Below are 17,354 nucleotides of genomic sequence, written 5' to 3'. Positions count from 1 at the left end.
TTCTTCTGGAATGATGTTCCACTAGTTTTTAGCATCGTCAGGTACTGATGTACGGTAGGTGAGGTGAGGAGGCCTGGGGTGAAGTCAACGTTCCATTTCATCTTAAAGGTGTTCAATAGGGTTGAAGTAGCAGGCCACTCAAGATCTTCCACTCAAAACCGTGTAAATCAAAACATTTTACATTTGGCAGACACCCTTATTCACACAGACTTGCATTTATATCATTTATACAACTGAGCAGTTGCGGGTTAAGAGCTTTGCTTAAGGGCTCAGCATTGGCAGGTTGGCAGAGTTCAGGTTTGGACTCAAAACCTTCTGATTAGAAGTCCAGCATCGTATCCACTCAGCAATGACTTCTCTTCGTCTGTGTTTATGCAGGGAACATCATTTGCATTCAGAGATTATGACTGGTTATGATTAAAATGATATCTCCTGCAGTGCGAAAGAAAACAGTCTTTTGAAGGGATAATACAATCATTTACAAGGTCGTTTTTATGTCTTGTGTTCTGGCAGCAGTGCCATTTGTTTTAGTAGGAAACTTAAATATAACTTTGCTAAACTTCAGAACGCTGCATGTGCATTTTTAATTGTTTACTGAGATGTTTATGAAAGTGGGTGAGCATTAAATATTGAATAAAGTTTAGTGCACTTGGGCTTGAGATCTACATTTTTTATAGTTAAACACAGTTTATAAACTCCACTGATCTTCCACTGGCTATTTGAACTGGGAATAAAGTATATTGAACTATAAATATTGTACATAAATATTGTAATTTGTGTAAGGCAACGTGTTTAAAGCGTTTTCCCAATTTTTGTGAAATCCTGTAAAAACCCGTAGCATTTTTTTGATTACATGATCATGATTTACTAATGACCAAAGATTCGTTTTGCTCCTGTGGAGACTCGTTTTTTTGGTTTTTTTTTTTACCCAGAGTAAATGAGAAAACATAGGGCAGAGTTTAACATGCCTAAGCACAGCTTCAGTCGAGTAAAGATTTGTTTGGCTCTGCCAGAATCCCTAGCTTGGTGAATCTTCCTTTGTGAAGATGTAAAAAGGTGAAAAAGATAATTTTGTGGTCCGGATCTAGGGGTTAATAAGAACAGGTTAAGCTAAATACAGCAAAGGCTGGTTGGGATATTAGACATTGGGCAGATGAAATGTGATATCTGTGACCAGCTTGACAATGGATCTATTAGAGTTGTGCAGGAGATTATATCCCAATATTGCATAATAACAAGGTGGAGAAAGCTATTACACTTACCCCCCAACCCCCAATACACACACACACACACACACACACACACACACACACACACACACACACACACACACACAGTCCATGTTTTAAGTCTGTAATGCTTTACTGGGTTCAAGCTGAGTTTCCTCTAAATTCCAGACATGATTATCAGAAAAGTTTGAACCCATTTGTTCAAACCAAAAAACTCCAAACTTGCAGTTCTGTTCTTTGTCCTTTTGTGTTATTTGTACGTTCATTGAACACACTTCTTTTTTCTATCTTTTTACTGTCTTGTAGCGTCTCTTCCAGAGGCATTTTTAGAGAGTAATAGAGGAAAAAATCAGCCGATGCCCGATATATGATGTTGGCTAATATGTTTTTTTCTCATTAAATCTAACAATTATTTAATAAGATGTGATACAGAAAGCTGCTTAAATTACACCGTTATTGAACAACACAAGCCTTTTCAATCAGTACACTTTACCAGGTTTTGGTTCCCATGTCAACCTGTAGGCTAAACTACAGCTGGTTAAAGGCTCGCTAACAAAACAAGCATTCTATAAATGTTATTCTCATTCTCTCTTCTAGTTTTTTTCTGCACCTTTGGCCTTGGTCGGACCGCATCAGCTTTTTTTACCGGCTGATTCTGCATGTCGAATTGGAGGCAGAGCTCGTCGGCGAGAAAGAGAACTCCGACTGGCTAATTAGCTTAGCGAATGTGTGCAAAAACAGAACACGCTTGTTGTTATTCTTGCAACTTAGCAAACACAATGGAAAAAAGCTACACAAATTACTTAGTAATGATAGGAGCAGGTGTTTGCATTATATACAGTGTCGACAGTTCTCTCTTCCGGTTTCCCTGTTTGGATGCCGAATACACACTACTGCCACCTGCTGATAAGGAATATTTTTGTTCCCTTAAGCAAGCGGCGAACGTACACACACGGTTTGGTGTGTCAGATGCGCCTGCATAATAATAGACCTAATTTGCAGCACAATCGACCGATGCCGATTAATAAAAAAAATAGCAAAAATAGTTTTAATAAAGGCTTTTTTTGTTTTTTTTCAAAAACGTTTTTAAATCGTTTCGTGTTCGCTACACGAGCGAATTCAGCCCTAGCTTTGCATTCTGCATTTTTCATTGCATTCTGTGTTTTATGTGACCTGTTAGTGGTAAAAATTTATAACCGAAAGACAGGAAAAGCAGTTCGTCCCTGCTGGTCAAATGTCTTACTCAAAGCATAAATATGCGCTTTAACGAAAGTGACAGTGCGTTTGTAAGAGTCTACCTACTTTTGGATGTCATTCTCAAGGCACTTATATAAAATTATTATCACAAGCAGTGTACCGAAAGAGCAAGGCTTTATCATCCTCTCACATGAGGCTTCAGCTGTCATGGCTTGTTCTTGTCTCCTGCCACATCTACTCTTTAAATGCACTTCTCTGGTTCTCTTCCAGCTTATGAAAGGACCTGACTTGAGTAATGAATGCTGCAGTTGTTTATCAGAAAATCATTTATTCGTGCTAGTGATGCATGGATTAATCAGAGACCTATTTGGTTTTAACCAGAACAACAAAGTCGTTTTACAAAAGAAGCTAACCGAGGCAATTTCTGTTGCCTTACAAATGTAAGTCAGAGTATTGTACTTTCAGCACTTTTATGTCTTATGGAATCCCATTTTGCATACTAATTACATATTCTAATTTCTCATTATTATTCTCGATTGTAATTTAGCCAATAATATATAAAAAATAAATGACCAAAAATAGTTTAAATATACATTACTATTAGTATGATTATTATTATTGCCTAATGCACAACATGAACATCTTTTTAAAATTAGTTTTATTAGAACATTCCATTCCACATTTAATCCACATGTGCCGTTTTTATAATCTCCACTCTTCTGGGATGATGTTCCACTAGATTTTGGAGTGTTCCTGTAAAGATTTTTGCTCTTTCAGCCACAAGGCGTTAGTTGTCAGGGTCAGGAACGAAGAAACCACCTTGTCAGTGCTCGGGAGCGGAGCCCTCTTTGGCAACCGCTGCGAAGCTCGGAATGAAGAAACCACTTTGTCGGTGTTAGGGAGCAGCGAGGAACAAAGCCTGGGCGACGACCCCAGTGGGGTTTGAGAGTTGGTGAGTTTGTCAGCTGCTAGCATGACCAAACTGGTGCATGAGTTCCTCGCAAAAAATCTGAATAGCTGGAGCAACAGGCTCTCTGATGCTCCCAGACATCTGCTGCCCAGTCCAGAGCCTTGCCTGAGAGGTGGAGGATTAAAAAGGTTAAACTCCTCCTCCGCTTAGTCTGGTATTTCTCTAATTGGGCCATGGGCCAAGGGTGCATTGGCAGAGGAACAGATTGCAGTTGTCCAGATTCCCTAAAAAAAAAAATTGGGAGTCCCGAAAGCAGTGTGCTTGAGCGATAAACAGTTTGTCTCCGGTAAACAGATAGTCTATGGTCTCTGCTGGGTTCACAGTTGGTTGGTTCATTCCATCAGGTTCAAGAGCGGGTCTTAAACCCAAAGGTGTTCAATAGGGTTGAGGTCAGTTCTCTATAGCAGGCCACTCACAAGGAAACTTGCACTCAAAACTATGTAAATTATTACATTTTACATTATCTCATTTATACAACTTAGCAGTTGAGGGTTAAGAGCCTTGCTGAAGGGCCCAGCATTGGCAGGTTTGCCTTCTTATTAGTAGTCCAACAACGTATCCACTCAGCAATGACTTCTCTTCCATTACCCCTGTCTGTGTTTATGTAGGGAACATCATTTGCTTTCAGATTATGACTAGTGATGAACAATAACTATTATTATTACCACTAGCAATTATATTTATGAACAATATATTTAAAAAAAGTTTTCTGTAAATACACCAAGGTTTTGAAATAATATAGGCCATCCCTATATTAAATAATTTAGGTGTAATTTCTTCAGTTAGCTGTGTAAGTATTTACTATACAAACAAGCAGCGAAACTACACAAAACAATTGCCATAGACATATCTTTCTAGCACTAATCATTATGATTATGAATATTATTGTTTATATATACTTTCTATAAGTGTGGAGGATTTCTACGCTTGTCTAGACGAAAATTCTCAGTTGTCTCAGTAGCCTCAACAACATTCCACTTGTGTGGTTCATTACTTGTAAAAAAAATGGCTTGGCCATTTAGGCGTGACCTGCATTTCCCCGCTTCACAATTGCTAAAAGTTTTCTCACTCTTAGCCATCATGTTTTTGTGTCGTAGTACGAGTTCAAGGCGAAAAGCATCAAGAAGAAGAAAGTGAACATGGTGGTCTCGGTGGACGGCGTAAAAGTGTTACTTCGCAAGAAACAGAAGGTAAACTGTAATGTTTTTTTTCATGGTAATATTTTATTGAGGACATGCTCCAGTAAAACGCTGCAGAATCGTTGTGTTTGATTCTGAATTTTGAATCCCACAGAGGAAAGAATGGACATGGGATGAAAGTCAAATGCTAGTGATGCATGACCCAGTATACAGGTGAGTCAGGTGACTTTGGCAACTGTTACAAGTTTTGTTTTTCTGTTTAGGACACTAATTTTTATTTAATCTATAAGCACAATGGTACACAATTAAGTATTCAGATGGGATGAATTTCCAGACACGCATATCAGCCAGTTTTGGAGGAACCTGCATATATGCACATTCACACAACTCATGCAGTTCCTTTCAGAAAGGCTACGATAATTCACATAATCACTCCGTACAACCGAGGTGAGCAGAAAAGTATCTTAGAACATGTCAAATTTTGTGCTGAATCGACTACAATAACAGAAGGCCACATCTGGTTTCACTTCCATTAACAGAGAACATGAATCTGATGCTACAGTGTTTAATAAAAGTTGACCCGGTGATGCTTTACCAATCCCCAACTGCCCAATTTTACTGAGTCTGTGCCCAGTGTAGCATCAATTGCTGTTTTTGGTTGATAGGAATGGAAACTATTGTGGTCCTGAGATGCTTTTCCTTGTCTAAAAAAAGAACTTTATTTGTGTTATTCTCTCCAAAACATATTTCTCTAAACATGAATAGTTAATGTGAGTTTCTGCCAACTCTGCTGCTGCAGAAATTCTAACAAATTAACTAATGAGAAAGTTGGCACAAGTGAAGAAAAATCAGTTTTGTTTTTATGGTGTCTGATTAAATTTTACAAATAATAAAGCCAGACCAGTACTAAGTGACTCTGTTCTATACCTTTAAGATGCACTAATTATTTTACATTGATTTTAATCATGTCAATTAGTTATACTTTAGTACTAACACCAGCATAAATTAAGGATTTTTAATTCTTTAAGTACTGTTGGTGTAATTGTACACAAATTTCATGATTCAGTAGGTACCTCGGTCACGGGCCAGTTCAATTTTCATACGGTTAGGGGAAGGAAATGCAAAACATAAAATTGCTTGTAATTTTTCATTATTATTCATATTATTATTTTTTATTATTATTTTACATTATTATTATTTATTAATATTAACAAATGGAAACATCAACAGTTTACATTTTTAAAACAATTTTAAACGAACGTCTTGCTTAATTAAATAATAAAAATAATAGATTATAATATTTTTTTTATAAATATAAAATATATAAAATGAAGAGAATAAATGAAATTAATGCAATGAAATTTTGTAATTTTATTGATTCAATTTGAGCGGATTTTAACTATGTTCCGCACATAAAAAGGATTGCTGCACATGTGCACTGAACCGAAAAGCCTGTACCCAAAATACGAATATGCGTACCGTTACACCCTTATAGTACCCGTCCTACACTATAAACAAAATGTTTTTGCCCCCTAGCAATTATTAAAAAAATAGCAATAGCATTTATAAATAAATAATTAAAATCGAATATAAAAAAGTCAGGTACAGAAATGTTCTGCAGAAAGATCTTTTAACAAGGTATTACACTAGACTTGGTTACATCTTAGTTCCAGCTATGTCTTTGGCATATATTTTTGGTGGGGATGCCAATAATATTAAAGCCTATGTTTTCGATTAAATCCATAGGAATTCATTAGATAAAAGCTAACTGGATTTCATACCAATGAGGTTGAAAGTAAAATGTATGTGTTAGCAAGTAAAAGTGATGCAGGATCATTTCAGTGCTGTGAAGTCTGCCAAGTAGTTTTGGCGTCCTTTAAAAAAAAAAAAACTGCTGATCAATGTTGCCTCTGTGTTTTCTGCTCATAAAACTTTTTCAGTGTAGATGCCAAACATCAGAGTGCTTTAGTGTACATCTTGTGCTTTTATGCATTTGTAATTTGTCTAATAAATCCATATATCAAAAGTAGCCTTCTTAGTGTTTAAAACCGAGCCCATTCAGGATCAAGAAACACTTCATCTTTCTTATTGTACTTACATTTTAGAAATAAAAATAATTTGTCTTGGGTCACTTTCTGGCTTCTTTTCTTTTAGGATTTTCTATGTGTCCCATGACTCTCAGGATTTAAAGATTTTCAGTTACATTGCCAGAGATGGGTCCAGCAACACCTTCAGATGCAACGTCTTCAAGTCCAAAAAGAAGGTATTCTGCCATCTGTTGTTTTTACCTTTCAAAGGCAGACCATGCTTTTAAATTATATTGGCATGGAGAGTGCTTATGGAAATGCAGCGGGGGAGGAGAAGCTCCCACGGGTTGAAAACGTGCTGAACAGAAGAGTATGGTTCGTAATAGTAGTTCTGGAGGCGAAGGAAAGACAAAAGCTGTTTTCTGCAACAGAAAGTGTGTTAGATGACATTATTTGTATAGACAGGGGCCAGTGAAGTGATCATCAAGAGAGAGGGAGTGGGTTTAACTCCTGCTAAGACTTTTTAAAGGTTGGCTAGAAGAGGAAGAAATGATGAAACAGGAGCAATATGGTACTGCTGGGCTTCTGGATGGTAGGGGTACTGAAGACATGCACAGGAGCCTGTTGTCTGCAGAGTTTCTTTAACAGGATCAGGGTGCAGGGGTAGTATATGCTTGACTTCATTCTATTGTGGGATGAGAAAGAATGAGATATTGAGGTGGGGGAAGGATGCGTGAAGAGGAAGGGGTTGGATGAATAAGATAGGTTGATTGGGATGAATGGGGGAATTTGGAGGGAGAAGAAAGATGGGGTTTGGATGAATGGTGGAGGGGTTAAAGGGGGGTCATATTGTGGTGAACAGAAAATTGTCTGGGATGAATGAGGGAGCTGATGGGAATGAATGGGGAAGGGGTTGGGTGGAAGGGCAAATGAGGTGGAGGAATCAGGAAGGAGGTTAGGAGGAGTAGGGAAAAGGATTCGGAAGAGTGAGGTACCAAATTTGAATGAATTTTCGAGGAAACGGTTAGAATGAGTTTTGGAAGGTTAGAGTAAAGGTAGGGGTTTGGTTGTGGACTGGGATGAGTGAGAAAGGAGATTAAGATGAACAAAGATGGGATTATTGGAATAGTGAATGAGGTAAAAAAAAAAAAATAGGAAGGTATCTAGGATGAATAGGGGGAGGCATTGTGATAAGTTTGAATGAATGATGGCAGGATAGGTTTGGGGTTATTGGTGGAGGAGTAGATTAAACATTTGTGGTTAACCAGGAGGGGAATAGATGAATTACAGGGAAGGGGTAAGTGAGGGAGGTTGAAATGAGGATTAGGATGAATGGGGTGGAGGAATGGTGAATGAGGTGGAGGAATCAGCATAGAGGTTAAGGTTGAGGAATGTGAAAGGGTATGGGAAAAGATTGGAATGAATTTTGGGCATATGGGTTGGGATGAATGTTAAATAGGTTAAATGAGGTGAACAGGGAGATGGGAAATGGGATGGATGAACATAGAGGGGATTATTGAGTTTCAGAATAAAAATGTATGCTTATTGTAAATATGACTCTTGCCTTTCAGAGTCAGGCAATGCGTATAGTGAGGACAGTAGGCCAGGCCTTCGAGGTGTGCCATAAGCTAAGTCTGCAGGCTGCTGACGGACAGATGGACAGACTTGCAATTGGAGACAGTGGAAAATCTGAGGACGAGTCACCTAGTACAGGTGAGACAGAAACAGGTCACCTCTTTTGAACATAACTGAGTGGTGTGGAAAACAAAATAAGGATATGTTCTACAGCCAAAAACTGAAAAAAAACACTAAGGGCTACAATTTATTTGACTCTTTTGAACTATTTGTTTTTGGTGTACCGTTGCTCATTATAGACTCACAGTTAATGGCTACTAGGACTGAAACCTGATATTGTTTTTTGCAGGTGTATTTTTTCCACCAAAACGCTGTGCATTCTGTGATGTTTTCTTGCCTGCCACAGGGAGAAAGAGTAATAATTTAAGTTGTCCGTCAGCTTAAACCACACAGCTCACATCAGCAAAGAGTTTCCACCCACAACTTGTTCACTGAATGTTTGCACCATTGTGTGAAAATATACATATTTCTTGGATAATTGGGTTATTTTCTGATTAATCAAGGGGACAAGGATTCCTAATAAAGTGGATGCTAATTGGATTTTTAAATGCAAAAGTAAAATGCTTGCTTTTATAAGAGATGACACAATTTAGAAGCACTGCAGAAGTAATTTCACAGCACTTGGCAACAAAACCTTAGACTGTGTGCTTACTGTGAGGATCAATAACAGGTATTGGCTGATACCCATAAAATGCCTTCCACTCTCACTAAATCCAGTTTATGTTCAGAGTTTTTAAGTGGGCAGAAGTTAGCTAGCATTACATGTATTTCTGGGCAGGTGGTTTATGCAAAAATTTGCTGTACCTTGTCCTTTAAGTGATGAAAAGGTGCTTACTTAAAACAGCTTTAATTTAATTTTATTAAATTGTTTTCAATGTTTTACATTATATATATATATATATATATATATATATATATATATATATATATATATATATAATGTTTAATAAAAAAACAAAACATTTTTTTATAAAGATTCTGCACCCAGCTTCATCTGATTATCAGGTTCATATTTATTTTTGTATGTTTTAATATATATATATATATATATATATATATATATATATATATATATATATATATATATATATATATATAGTACAGACCAAAAGTTTGGACACACCTTCTCATTCAAAGAGTTTTCTTTATTTTCATGACTATGAAAATTGTAGATTCACACTGAAGGCATCAAAACTATGAATTAACACATGTGGAATTATATACATAACACAAAAGTGTGAAACAACTGAAAATATGTCATATTGTAGGTTCTTCAAAGTAGCCACCTTTTGCTTTGATTACTGCTTTGCACACTCTTGGCATTGTCTTGATGAGCTCCAAGAGGTAGTCACCTGAAATGGTTTTCACTTCACAGGTGTGCCCTGTCAGGTTTAATAAGTGTGATTTCTTGCCTTATAAATGGGGTTGGGACCATCAGTTGTGTTGTGCAGAAGTCAGGTGGATACACAGCTGATAGTCCTACTGAATAGACTGTTAGAATTTGTTTTATGGCAAGAAAAAAGCAGCTAAGTACAGAAAAACGAGTGGCCATCATTACTTTAAGAAATGAAGGTCAGTCAGTCCGAAAAATTGGGAAAACTTTGAAAGTGTCCCCAAGTGCAGTCACAAAAACCATCAAGCACTACAAAGAAACTGCCTCACATGCGGACTGCCCCAGGAAAGGAAGACCAAGAGTCACCTCTGAAATCACCAGCCTCAGAAATCGCAGGTTAACAGCAGCTCAGATTAGAGACCAGGTCAATGGCACACAGAGTTCTAGCAGCAGACACATCTCTACAACAACTGTTAAGAGGAGACTGTGTGAATCAGGCCTTCATGGTAGAATATCTGCTAGGAAACCACTGCTTAAGAAAGGCAACAAGCAGAAGAGACTTGTTTGGGCTAAAGAACACAAGGAATGGACATTAGACCAGTGGAAATCTGTGCTTTGGTCTGATGAGTCCAAATCACTGGAGAATAATCTGGCTGTTCTCAGTGCTTCCTGGTTTCAGCCATGCTGTTCCTTTCAGCCTCAGATAGGGGTGGAGTGAAAGGGCGTTTATGTGGCCGTCTATAAAAAGCGTCCTAAGTGAATACAAACACTGCAGCCCATAACACAGTTTTCCAAACAGGGTTTTTTTTTCAGCCACATAATACACTTGGGTTTAAGCCTTTGCATAAGCAACTACTGTTTCTTTAATCAAGAAATAGCTGAAATATCACACAGCTTTTACAGAACAAAGATACAAAATTTGAAATGGTTAGACAATACTTCAGTACTACCCAATTAGAGTGTTTTATGTGATGGATTATGATGTATTCAGAGTGGATGACTTCAGTCACATCAGTATTAATATCAGGAAAATTGTGCCTTTTTATAAAAATAAAAGGAATAAAAATAAAGAGATCGAAAATACGGACTAAAAGGAAAAACTGCCTTTCCTTTATTGTGAAAGGTTTTCCAATGTAAAAAAATACCGGCCTCGAAATGGCATTCAACGTTTTTTTACTTGTATTTACAGCTCGAAGCATAAACTTAAATTTGACATATTGACAAGCGGTTACATAAAACCGCCAGGCAGCGGAGCATCAATTTCTGTATTAAAGCATCACTACGCATGCGTAACTCAGCTCTGCATATCGGCCAGTATTTCTTTGCTTATGAAAAGATTGAACATTGCGCTGTTTCTCACAGGCCATGAGTTGACTGGAGCTGAGCACATCAGTGGCATAGAAATGGAGATGAAGTCGCTGCCAGCCAGCGCTTGCGATCAAGCAATTACTGATGTCCTTCAGAGTTTATCAGAGCTGAACATGGTGAAGCCAGGGCAGGTAAGAATGTCTGGATATCTGTAGTAGTTTGCGAATGTATAATAAGGTCATGTGTATTGTACTGATGTTTTACTTTATTAAGTGTGACAGATGCCAAGATAGTTATTAACATTAGTATCTCTTTATAATGCATGTCCCCTTATTCTTTCTTTAATTCTTATGTGTCCATGAGGCATTTATAAGAAACTCTGTATGAGGTCTATACATTTATAAATATTTTTAATAGATATGTTTTTAGCTGTATAACAGCATCTAAAGCCACAGCTCAAACATATATTAGTATCAATTCAGCTTTCTGCATTTTGAAACCGATCCCAGTCTGAGCGCTCATGCTGACATCAAGCACGGCATCATTATCGGATTAGATATTTTCCAGTCCAATTCCGTGGTGCGATTCATGCGATAGACGTTGACCGATGTTGCACTTTAAATATAGGACATCATGTCTCCGATGGATCAACAGTAGCATTCAGAAACAGAAACATACATAAAAGTCGGCCCGGTTGCTAAGAAAGTGCCGGCATTGCATCAGTGTCTGCTATCGGCCAAAACCCCCAGGGCTCGCGTATCGCTGGAAGATTAAAAATAGACAAAGTGGGATTGGCGGCGCTTATTTTGTACTGCCGTTTTTTCGGAGACAGGCTGCATGTACTCAAAACGGAATGATTCATTTTTAATGCAAGAACAAATTTTTTCCCATTAAATGTACATTTGTGTTATTGAGCTGTCTTTAAATAGAAAAACTGTATTGCATAAAACTAGTAGTGAGTAAATTGATCTAGTTTTTGACTTTATTTTACTAGTTTGAATATTGGAATTCATGTGTAATACGTGGAGCTTGCTGGCTCAGTCTGGGAGAAAGGAAAGACAGGTGACAGATTCCCCAATCAAAAACAAACACTTTATTTTGCCACAATCACCCTTTGGAATTTTAGTTTCACTTTTCAGTTGGTAAAACCTGTAGACACATGTACACACGCTCAACTCACCATCGCTCTCTCAAAGCTGCTTTAGTTTCACTTTATTATCCCCTTCCTCATTCACTGCAACAGAGAACATTCATTAGTTAAATCGCATACAGGTGTAATAATCCTTACTACTCAATTCCTCCGGCACCGTTCCACATTAACAAACCGCCCGCCGGCACTATATGTTTTTATTCTGCTTCAGCAAAATAATTCTATGCACCGTTTTAGTGTAAAATTTTACAACATTAAGGGAAGTCTTTCCGTAATAAGAAGGAACATAAACAATTTTGTTTCACCTAGAAAGAGATTTTTGATTGGGGAAATGTGAAAATTAAGATAATTTTTGAGAGATTTTGACATGAGATTGACATTTAAAATCATGACACACACTGACATGATTTTAAGAGAAATATGGGTAGTTTGGGGTGGGGCGGAGTCAATGCTTTAAGCTCCACCCACTTTAAAACTTTTTTAAATTTAGAATTTACATTTTATATTACTAAAGTGTAAGAGAAGACACTGTAGATATTTCTTCCTGTAGTATATCATCTTAATTACACTTTATAACCTGGTTGCTATATAGCGGAAGGTCATTTCTAAGGATATAAGACTTAAATGAAGGTTGGAAATATAAATTCTACCACTGCCTAACTGCCACTGCTGGACCTTTTACCAAAGCGTTTAACCCTCAAATAAGTTCATTCGAAGTCGCTCAGGAAAAGGGCATCTGCCGAATGCTGTAAAAATACTGCAAGGACTTTCTAATGATCTGACAGGTGTCCATAAATTTCCTTATAGTAGAGTGGGGTGAAAACAGCATGGCTGCTTCCAACAGTTTCCTAATGCAAGTCACTGTTTATAGCAAAAATAATAATAAAAAAAGTCGTGGGCTGTTCAGCGGTGGTGTTTTGATTATGCTGTGGGTGAGCATCGCTTGTCACTGGTGTCACTGACTGCATGGAAATACCAGTGATGCTTTGTGATCAACGCCGGATTATATGACTGCAGCCTCTAGCTAAAGCTCAAAAGCCTGAAAATAGTACAGTACATGCACCCTCGGCCCAACCACAGCAAGCAGCCACTGTAGCATACAAGGGACGCTTTTCTGATTCGATCCACTTCCGAAAGTCATCCATCATCCATCGTGGCATCTCCGACAGAAGAAAAGATCAGCCGCCTGCGAGTGATGTGTAATTAATAGTAAAACAGGGGGAGAAAATGACAGCTTATACAAATGACCATGACGGGGCCTATCAGCAATGATTTATAGCTTCTACTGATTTCACTAAGACACAGGGCAATTAGGGAACAGCCAAGCAACACGAATCCCTCCTCATGGATGACAGTTTTCTTCTAGGCATTACAGAAAGAGGAGTGTGATTCAGAGCTGCAGGCTGGTGTTCAATGCTACACCGATTTTTACCTAATAAGACTTTCTTTTATTTAAAGTTCAGATTGTCTGGGTTGCTGCGTGGGTTCACGGGATGTGGATGCACGTTGCGCTGAATCCATCCAGTCCCAAAACCTGAAATGTCCCTCATGGCTTTTAAAAGCAGACCATGAAATATGGTCAGAGACTCTGTTTCAGAAAGATAAGAGAAGAAAGAGAGAGGGAGAGAGTCAGATGAATGGATGGATGAATTTTGATAATTGCTGTCCTTTAGACAAATAGAAAGGAATCAGTGGGGAAGAAACATACACATAGTTTTACTTTGGCATTATCCTAATTTTGCTTTTCTTTTTACATTTCTCAGTCTATGAAGTCTCTGTTTCTAAGGTGTGTGTGTGTGTGTGTGTGTGTGTGTGTGTGTGTGTGTGTGTGTGTGTGTGTGTGTGTGTGTGTGTGTGTGTGCGCTGTTTTAGTAATGTAAGTAGCTCTCCCTAGTGGACACAGTAATCTGTTGCAATGGAAAGAAGAAAATATTAAAAAGAGTTACATAGGCTAGGAAATACAATCACGAAAAACATACAATAACTTTGACCTCTTGTGTGAACTGTGATTTTTTTTATTACACTATTTCCCATTCACATGTTCACATAGTGTGTAATGGGTGCCTAATAAATGATGCTGTAAAGATCGTTTATTGATGAGCTGTTTGTACACAGAGTGACACAACAGTCACAATTTTTTAAAACATAAGCAAATAGATTTAGTTTCAATATTTAGTTCTTTTTTTTACCTTCAAATATTTGAATATTATGAATATTCAGGTGACATTTTGTTTGTTTTTTTGTGTGAAAAATATAGGTTAAAAACTCAATAATCACATTATGGTCTTTACAGATATTATTTTAAAAAATCACCTGATTTACCAGTAAAATGAAAAAGCGACATGAATAGCAGATGCACAGGATAAAAAAATCCAGAAACAATCAAGGTCTATAGTAGAAACTGGTCATTATAAGTAATATAGGTTGGAGAGACATAATTTCAGCCATACGATGTTAAACTTCTTGTCCCTTTGACACCAACAGTGGTGGTGAGGCCAGACAAGGAGCGTCTTCACACAATAAAGTTTTTCTGAATATTCACATGCATTCGATTTGATCTGATGTATGTACAGTATATGTGTATATACAGTGCCCTCCACAATTATTGGCACCCCTGTTTAAGATGTGGTCGTGGACTTCAAAAAATTCTCCTTTTTTTTAAAACAACATAGAACCCAAATGCAAAAAAAGAGAAAAATCCAACCTTTTATTTAAGTACATTACTTTGGTGGTAAAAAAATCACACATTTAGAAAAAAAACAAAAAACTTGAAACCATGTGTGCCACAATTATTGGCACCCCTGATGTTAATACTTTGTACAACCTCCTTTTGCCAACAAGACAGCACTTAATCTCCTCCTATAACATTTCACAAGATTGGAGAACACAGAGAGAGGGATTTTTGACCATTCTTCTTTGCACAATCTTTCTAGATCATCCAGTGTCCTGGGTCCTCTCTTATGCACTCTTCTCTTTAGCTCGCCCCACAGGTTTTCGATTGGGTTGAGGTCTGGGGACTGAGATGGCCATGGGAGGACCTTGAGTTTGTGACTGCTGAACCACTTTTGTGTAGATTTTGCCACATGTTTTGGATCATTATCCTGCTGAAAGACCCAATGACGACCCATCTTCAGCTTTCTGGCAGAGGCCATCAGGTTTTTATTTAAAATATCCTGGTACTTCAAAGCGTTCATAATGCCATGCACCCTAACAAGGTTCCCAGGGCCTTTGGAAGAGAAACAGGCCCACAGCATCACAGATCCTCCACCATACTTCACGGTGGGCATGAGGTGCTTTTCGGCATACTTATCTTTTGTTTTACGCCAGACCCACTTAGAGTGTTTGTTGCCAAAAAGCTCAATCTTAGTCTCATCTGACCAAAGCACACGATCCCAGTTGAAGTCCCAGTACCGCTTAGCAAACTCCAGGCGTTTACGTTTGTGAGTGTTAGTGAGAAAAGGCTTTTTCCTTGCATGCCTCCCAAACAGCTTGTTGGCATGTAGAGAGCGTCTGATGGTTGTTTTGGAGACTCTGTGACCCCAAGATGCCACTCTTTGATGCAATTCTGTGACGGTGAGCTTGGGAAATTTTTTTACTTCTCTTACCATCCTCCTCACTGTGCGTTGTGGCAAGATAAACTTGGGACCTCTTCCAGCCTTGTTTGTCACTGTTCCAGTTGTTTTAAACTTCTTAATGATTCCTCTGACTGTAGATACCGGCAAGTTAAGGCGAGTGGCTATTTTCTTGTAGCCATTGCCTGACTTATGAAGGTCGACACACATCTGCCTCACTTGAATGGTGTGTTCTCTTGTCTTTGCCATGTTGACAAATGGGTAAGAGAATTAGGCCTCTGTGTCACGTCATATTTATACCCCAGGGAAACAGGAAATCATAAATTACTAATTAAAAGTCCCTAGATACCCTGACCAACCTTAGCAACTACAGAAAAATATATGAAAAAAAAAAAACAATTAAATTTTTCAGAGGAATTGTTAGGGGTGCCAATAATTGTGGGACACATGATTTCAAGTTTTTTTTTTTCCCCAAATGTGTGATTTTTTTTACCACCAAAGTTATGTACTTAAATGAAAAGTTGGATTTTTCTCTTTTTTTGCATTTGGGTTCTATGTTGTTTTAAAAAAAAGGAGAATTTTTAGAAGTCCATGACCACATCTTAAACAGGGGTGGCAATGATTGTGGAGGACACTGTATACAGTATATAGTGTTATATTGGAAATCTTTTTTTTTCCTATGATTTTTTATTATTATTCTATTTAATGTAGTCTGTAGTTGATGTAAATATTTTGGTTAATTCATACCTTATGAGAACCTAGACATTGCAACTCAAGTAAAAGCTCTGACAGCTCTGATTAAACACACTTTGAGTGGTAATGTATTGTATATGGATGCATTTCATTTGAACTTAAATTGCAATCAAATTAATTTATTCTAATCCATTTTTAAAGCCAAAAACATCATGTTTTAATGTTGCTTTGTCAGCATGTCTTCCCTCACCACACCTATAAACCTCCTCTTTGGCCTTCATCTTTTCCTCCTTCCTGGTGGCTCCATCCTCAGCATTCTCCTACTGATATCCTCTGCACATGTCCTAACCATCTCAATCGGGCCTCTCTCACTTTGTCCCCAAACCGTCCTACATGCGCTGTCCCTCTAATAAACTCGTTTCTATTCTTGTCCATCCTCATCACTCCCAACGAAAACCTCACATGTCCTAGACAAGTGACATCACTAAAATCACAAGGTCAATTTCTTTTTATGATCTGGTTACTCAGAACACATTTGAAGTTCTTTTGGGATGATCATAAAACATTTGTCGTCTGAACGGCAAAGGAAAAGTGAACTTCAAAGAGCTCCGTTGAGCATTGTGGCAGATTTGTGGTTTTAGTGTGCCTTGAGCGCTTTGTGTACATCATTTTAATGAAATCTGTATGCTACGTTGTGCATACCGGACAGATGTTGTATGGCTGTTTCTCGTTACCCAGTTTGGTTTAGCTTCAGATTCCTGTTCTTGGCTGTCAAATGAGTCCAATGTGGTGCTTTTAACCTTTACGGTTCAATATATGTTTTTTTTTGTTTATTTCGATGCACCACAGGTGTAAAAAATAGTTCTGAGTTAAGCTTGCTTTGTTTCGAAAACACTTTGCACAAAGCCTACTGTCTATAAAGACATGAACCATGAGCTGCCTAGAGCTCTGACCTCAACTCCACTTCACACCTTCTGAATAAACACTAACAGGTTTTCATGGCAAACATCAATTAACCTTGTTAATTCTCTATTGGCTAAATTCCCACAAAACCCTACAGTTTCACTTCCAAATCCAATGGAAAGCATTTCAATCCAAATT

General features: G+C 37.8%; 1 protein-coding gene across 1 annotated transcript in view; it reads left to right on the top strand.

Moving 5' to 3' along the window:
• The window catches only part of si:dkey-34e4.1 (carboxyl-terminal PDZ ligand of neuronal nitric oxide synthase protein), a 53,397-nt gene that overhangs the window by 16,303 nt on the left and 19,740 nt on the right, over positions 1 to 17,354 (top strand). The window contains exons 3-7 of the mRNA XM_046839803.1: positions 4,494 to 4,586; positions 4,690 to 4,748; positions 6,690 to 6,798; positions 8,134 to 8,275; positions 10,893 to 11,029. Of these exons, the coding sequence (XP_046695759.1) occupies positions 4,494 to 4,586; positions 4,690 to 4,748; positions 6,690 to 6,798; positions 8,134 to 8,275; positions 10,893 to 11,029 (540 nt within the window). The remainder of the gene's footprint in view (positions 1 to 4,493; positions 4,587 to 4,689; positions 4,749 to 6,689; positions 6,799 to 8,133; positions 8,276 to 10,892; positions 11,030 to 17,354) is intronic.

The sequence above is a fragment of the Silurus meridionalis genome, chromosome 25 (assembly GCF_014805685.1).
Source record: "Silurus meridionalis isolate SWU-2019-XX chromosome 25, ASM1480568v1, whole genome shotgun sequence".
In the NCBI taxonomy this organism is placed as follows: domain Eukaryota; kingdom Metazoa; phylum Chordata; class Actinopteri; order Siluriformes; family Siluridae; genus Silurus; species Silurus meridionalis.
The sequence above is the reverse complement of the archived record's forward strand: the minus strand, read 5'-3'. Positions and strand labels throughout refer to the sequence as shown.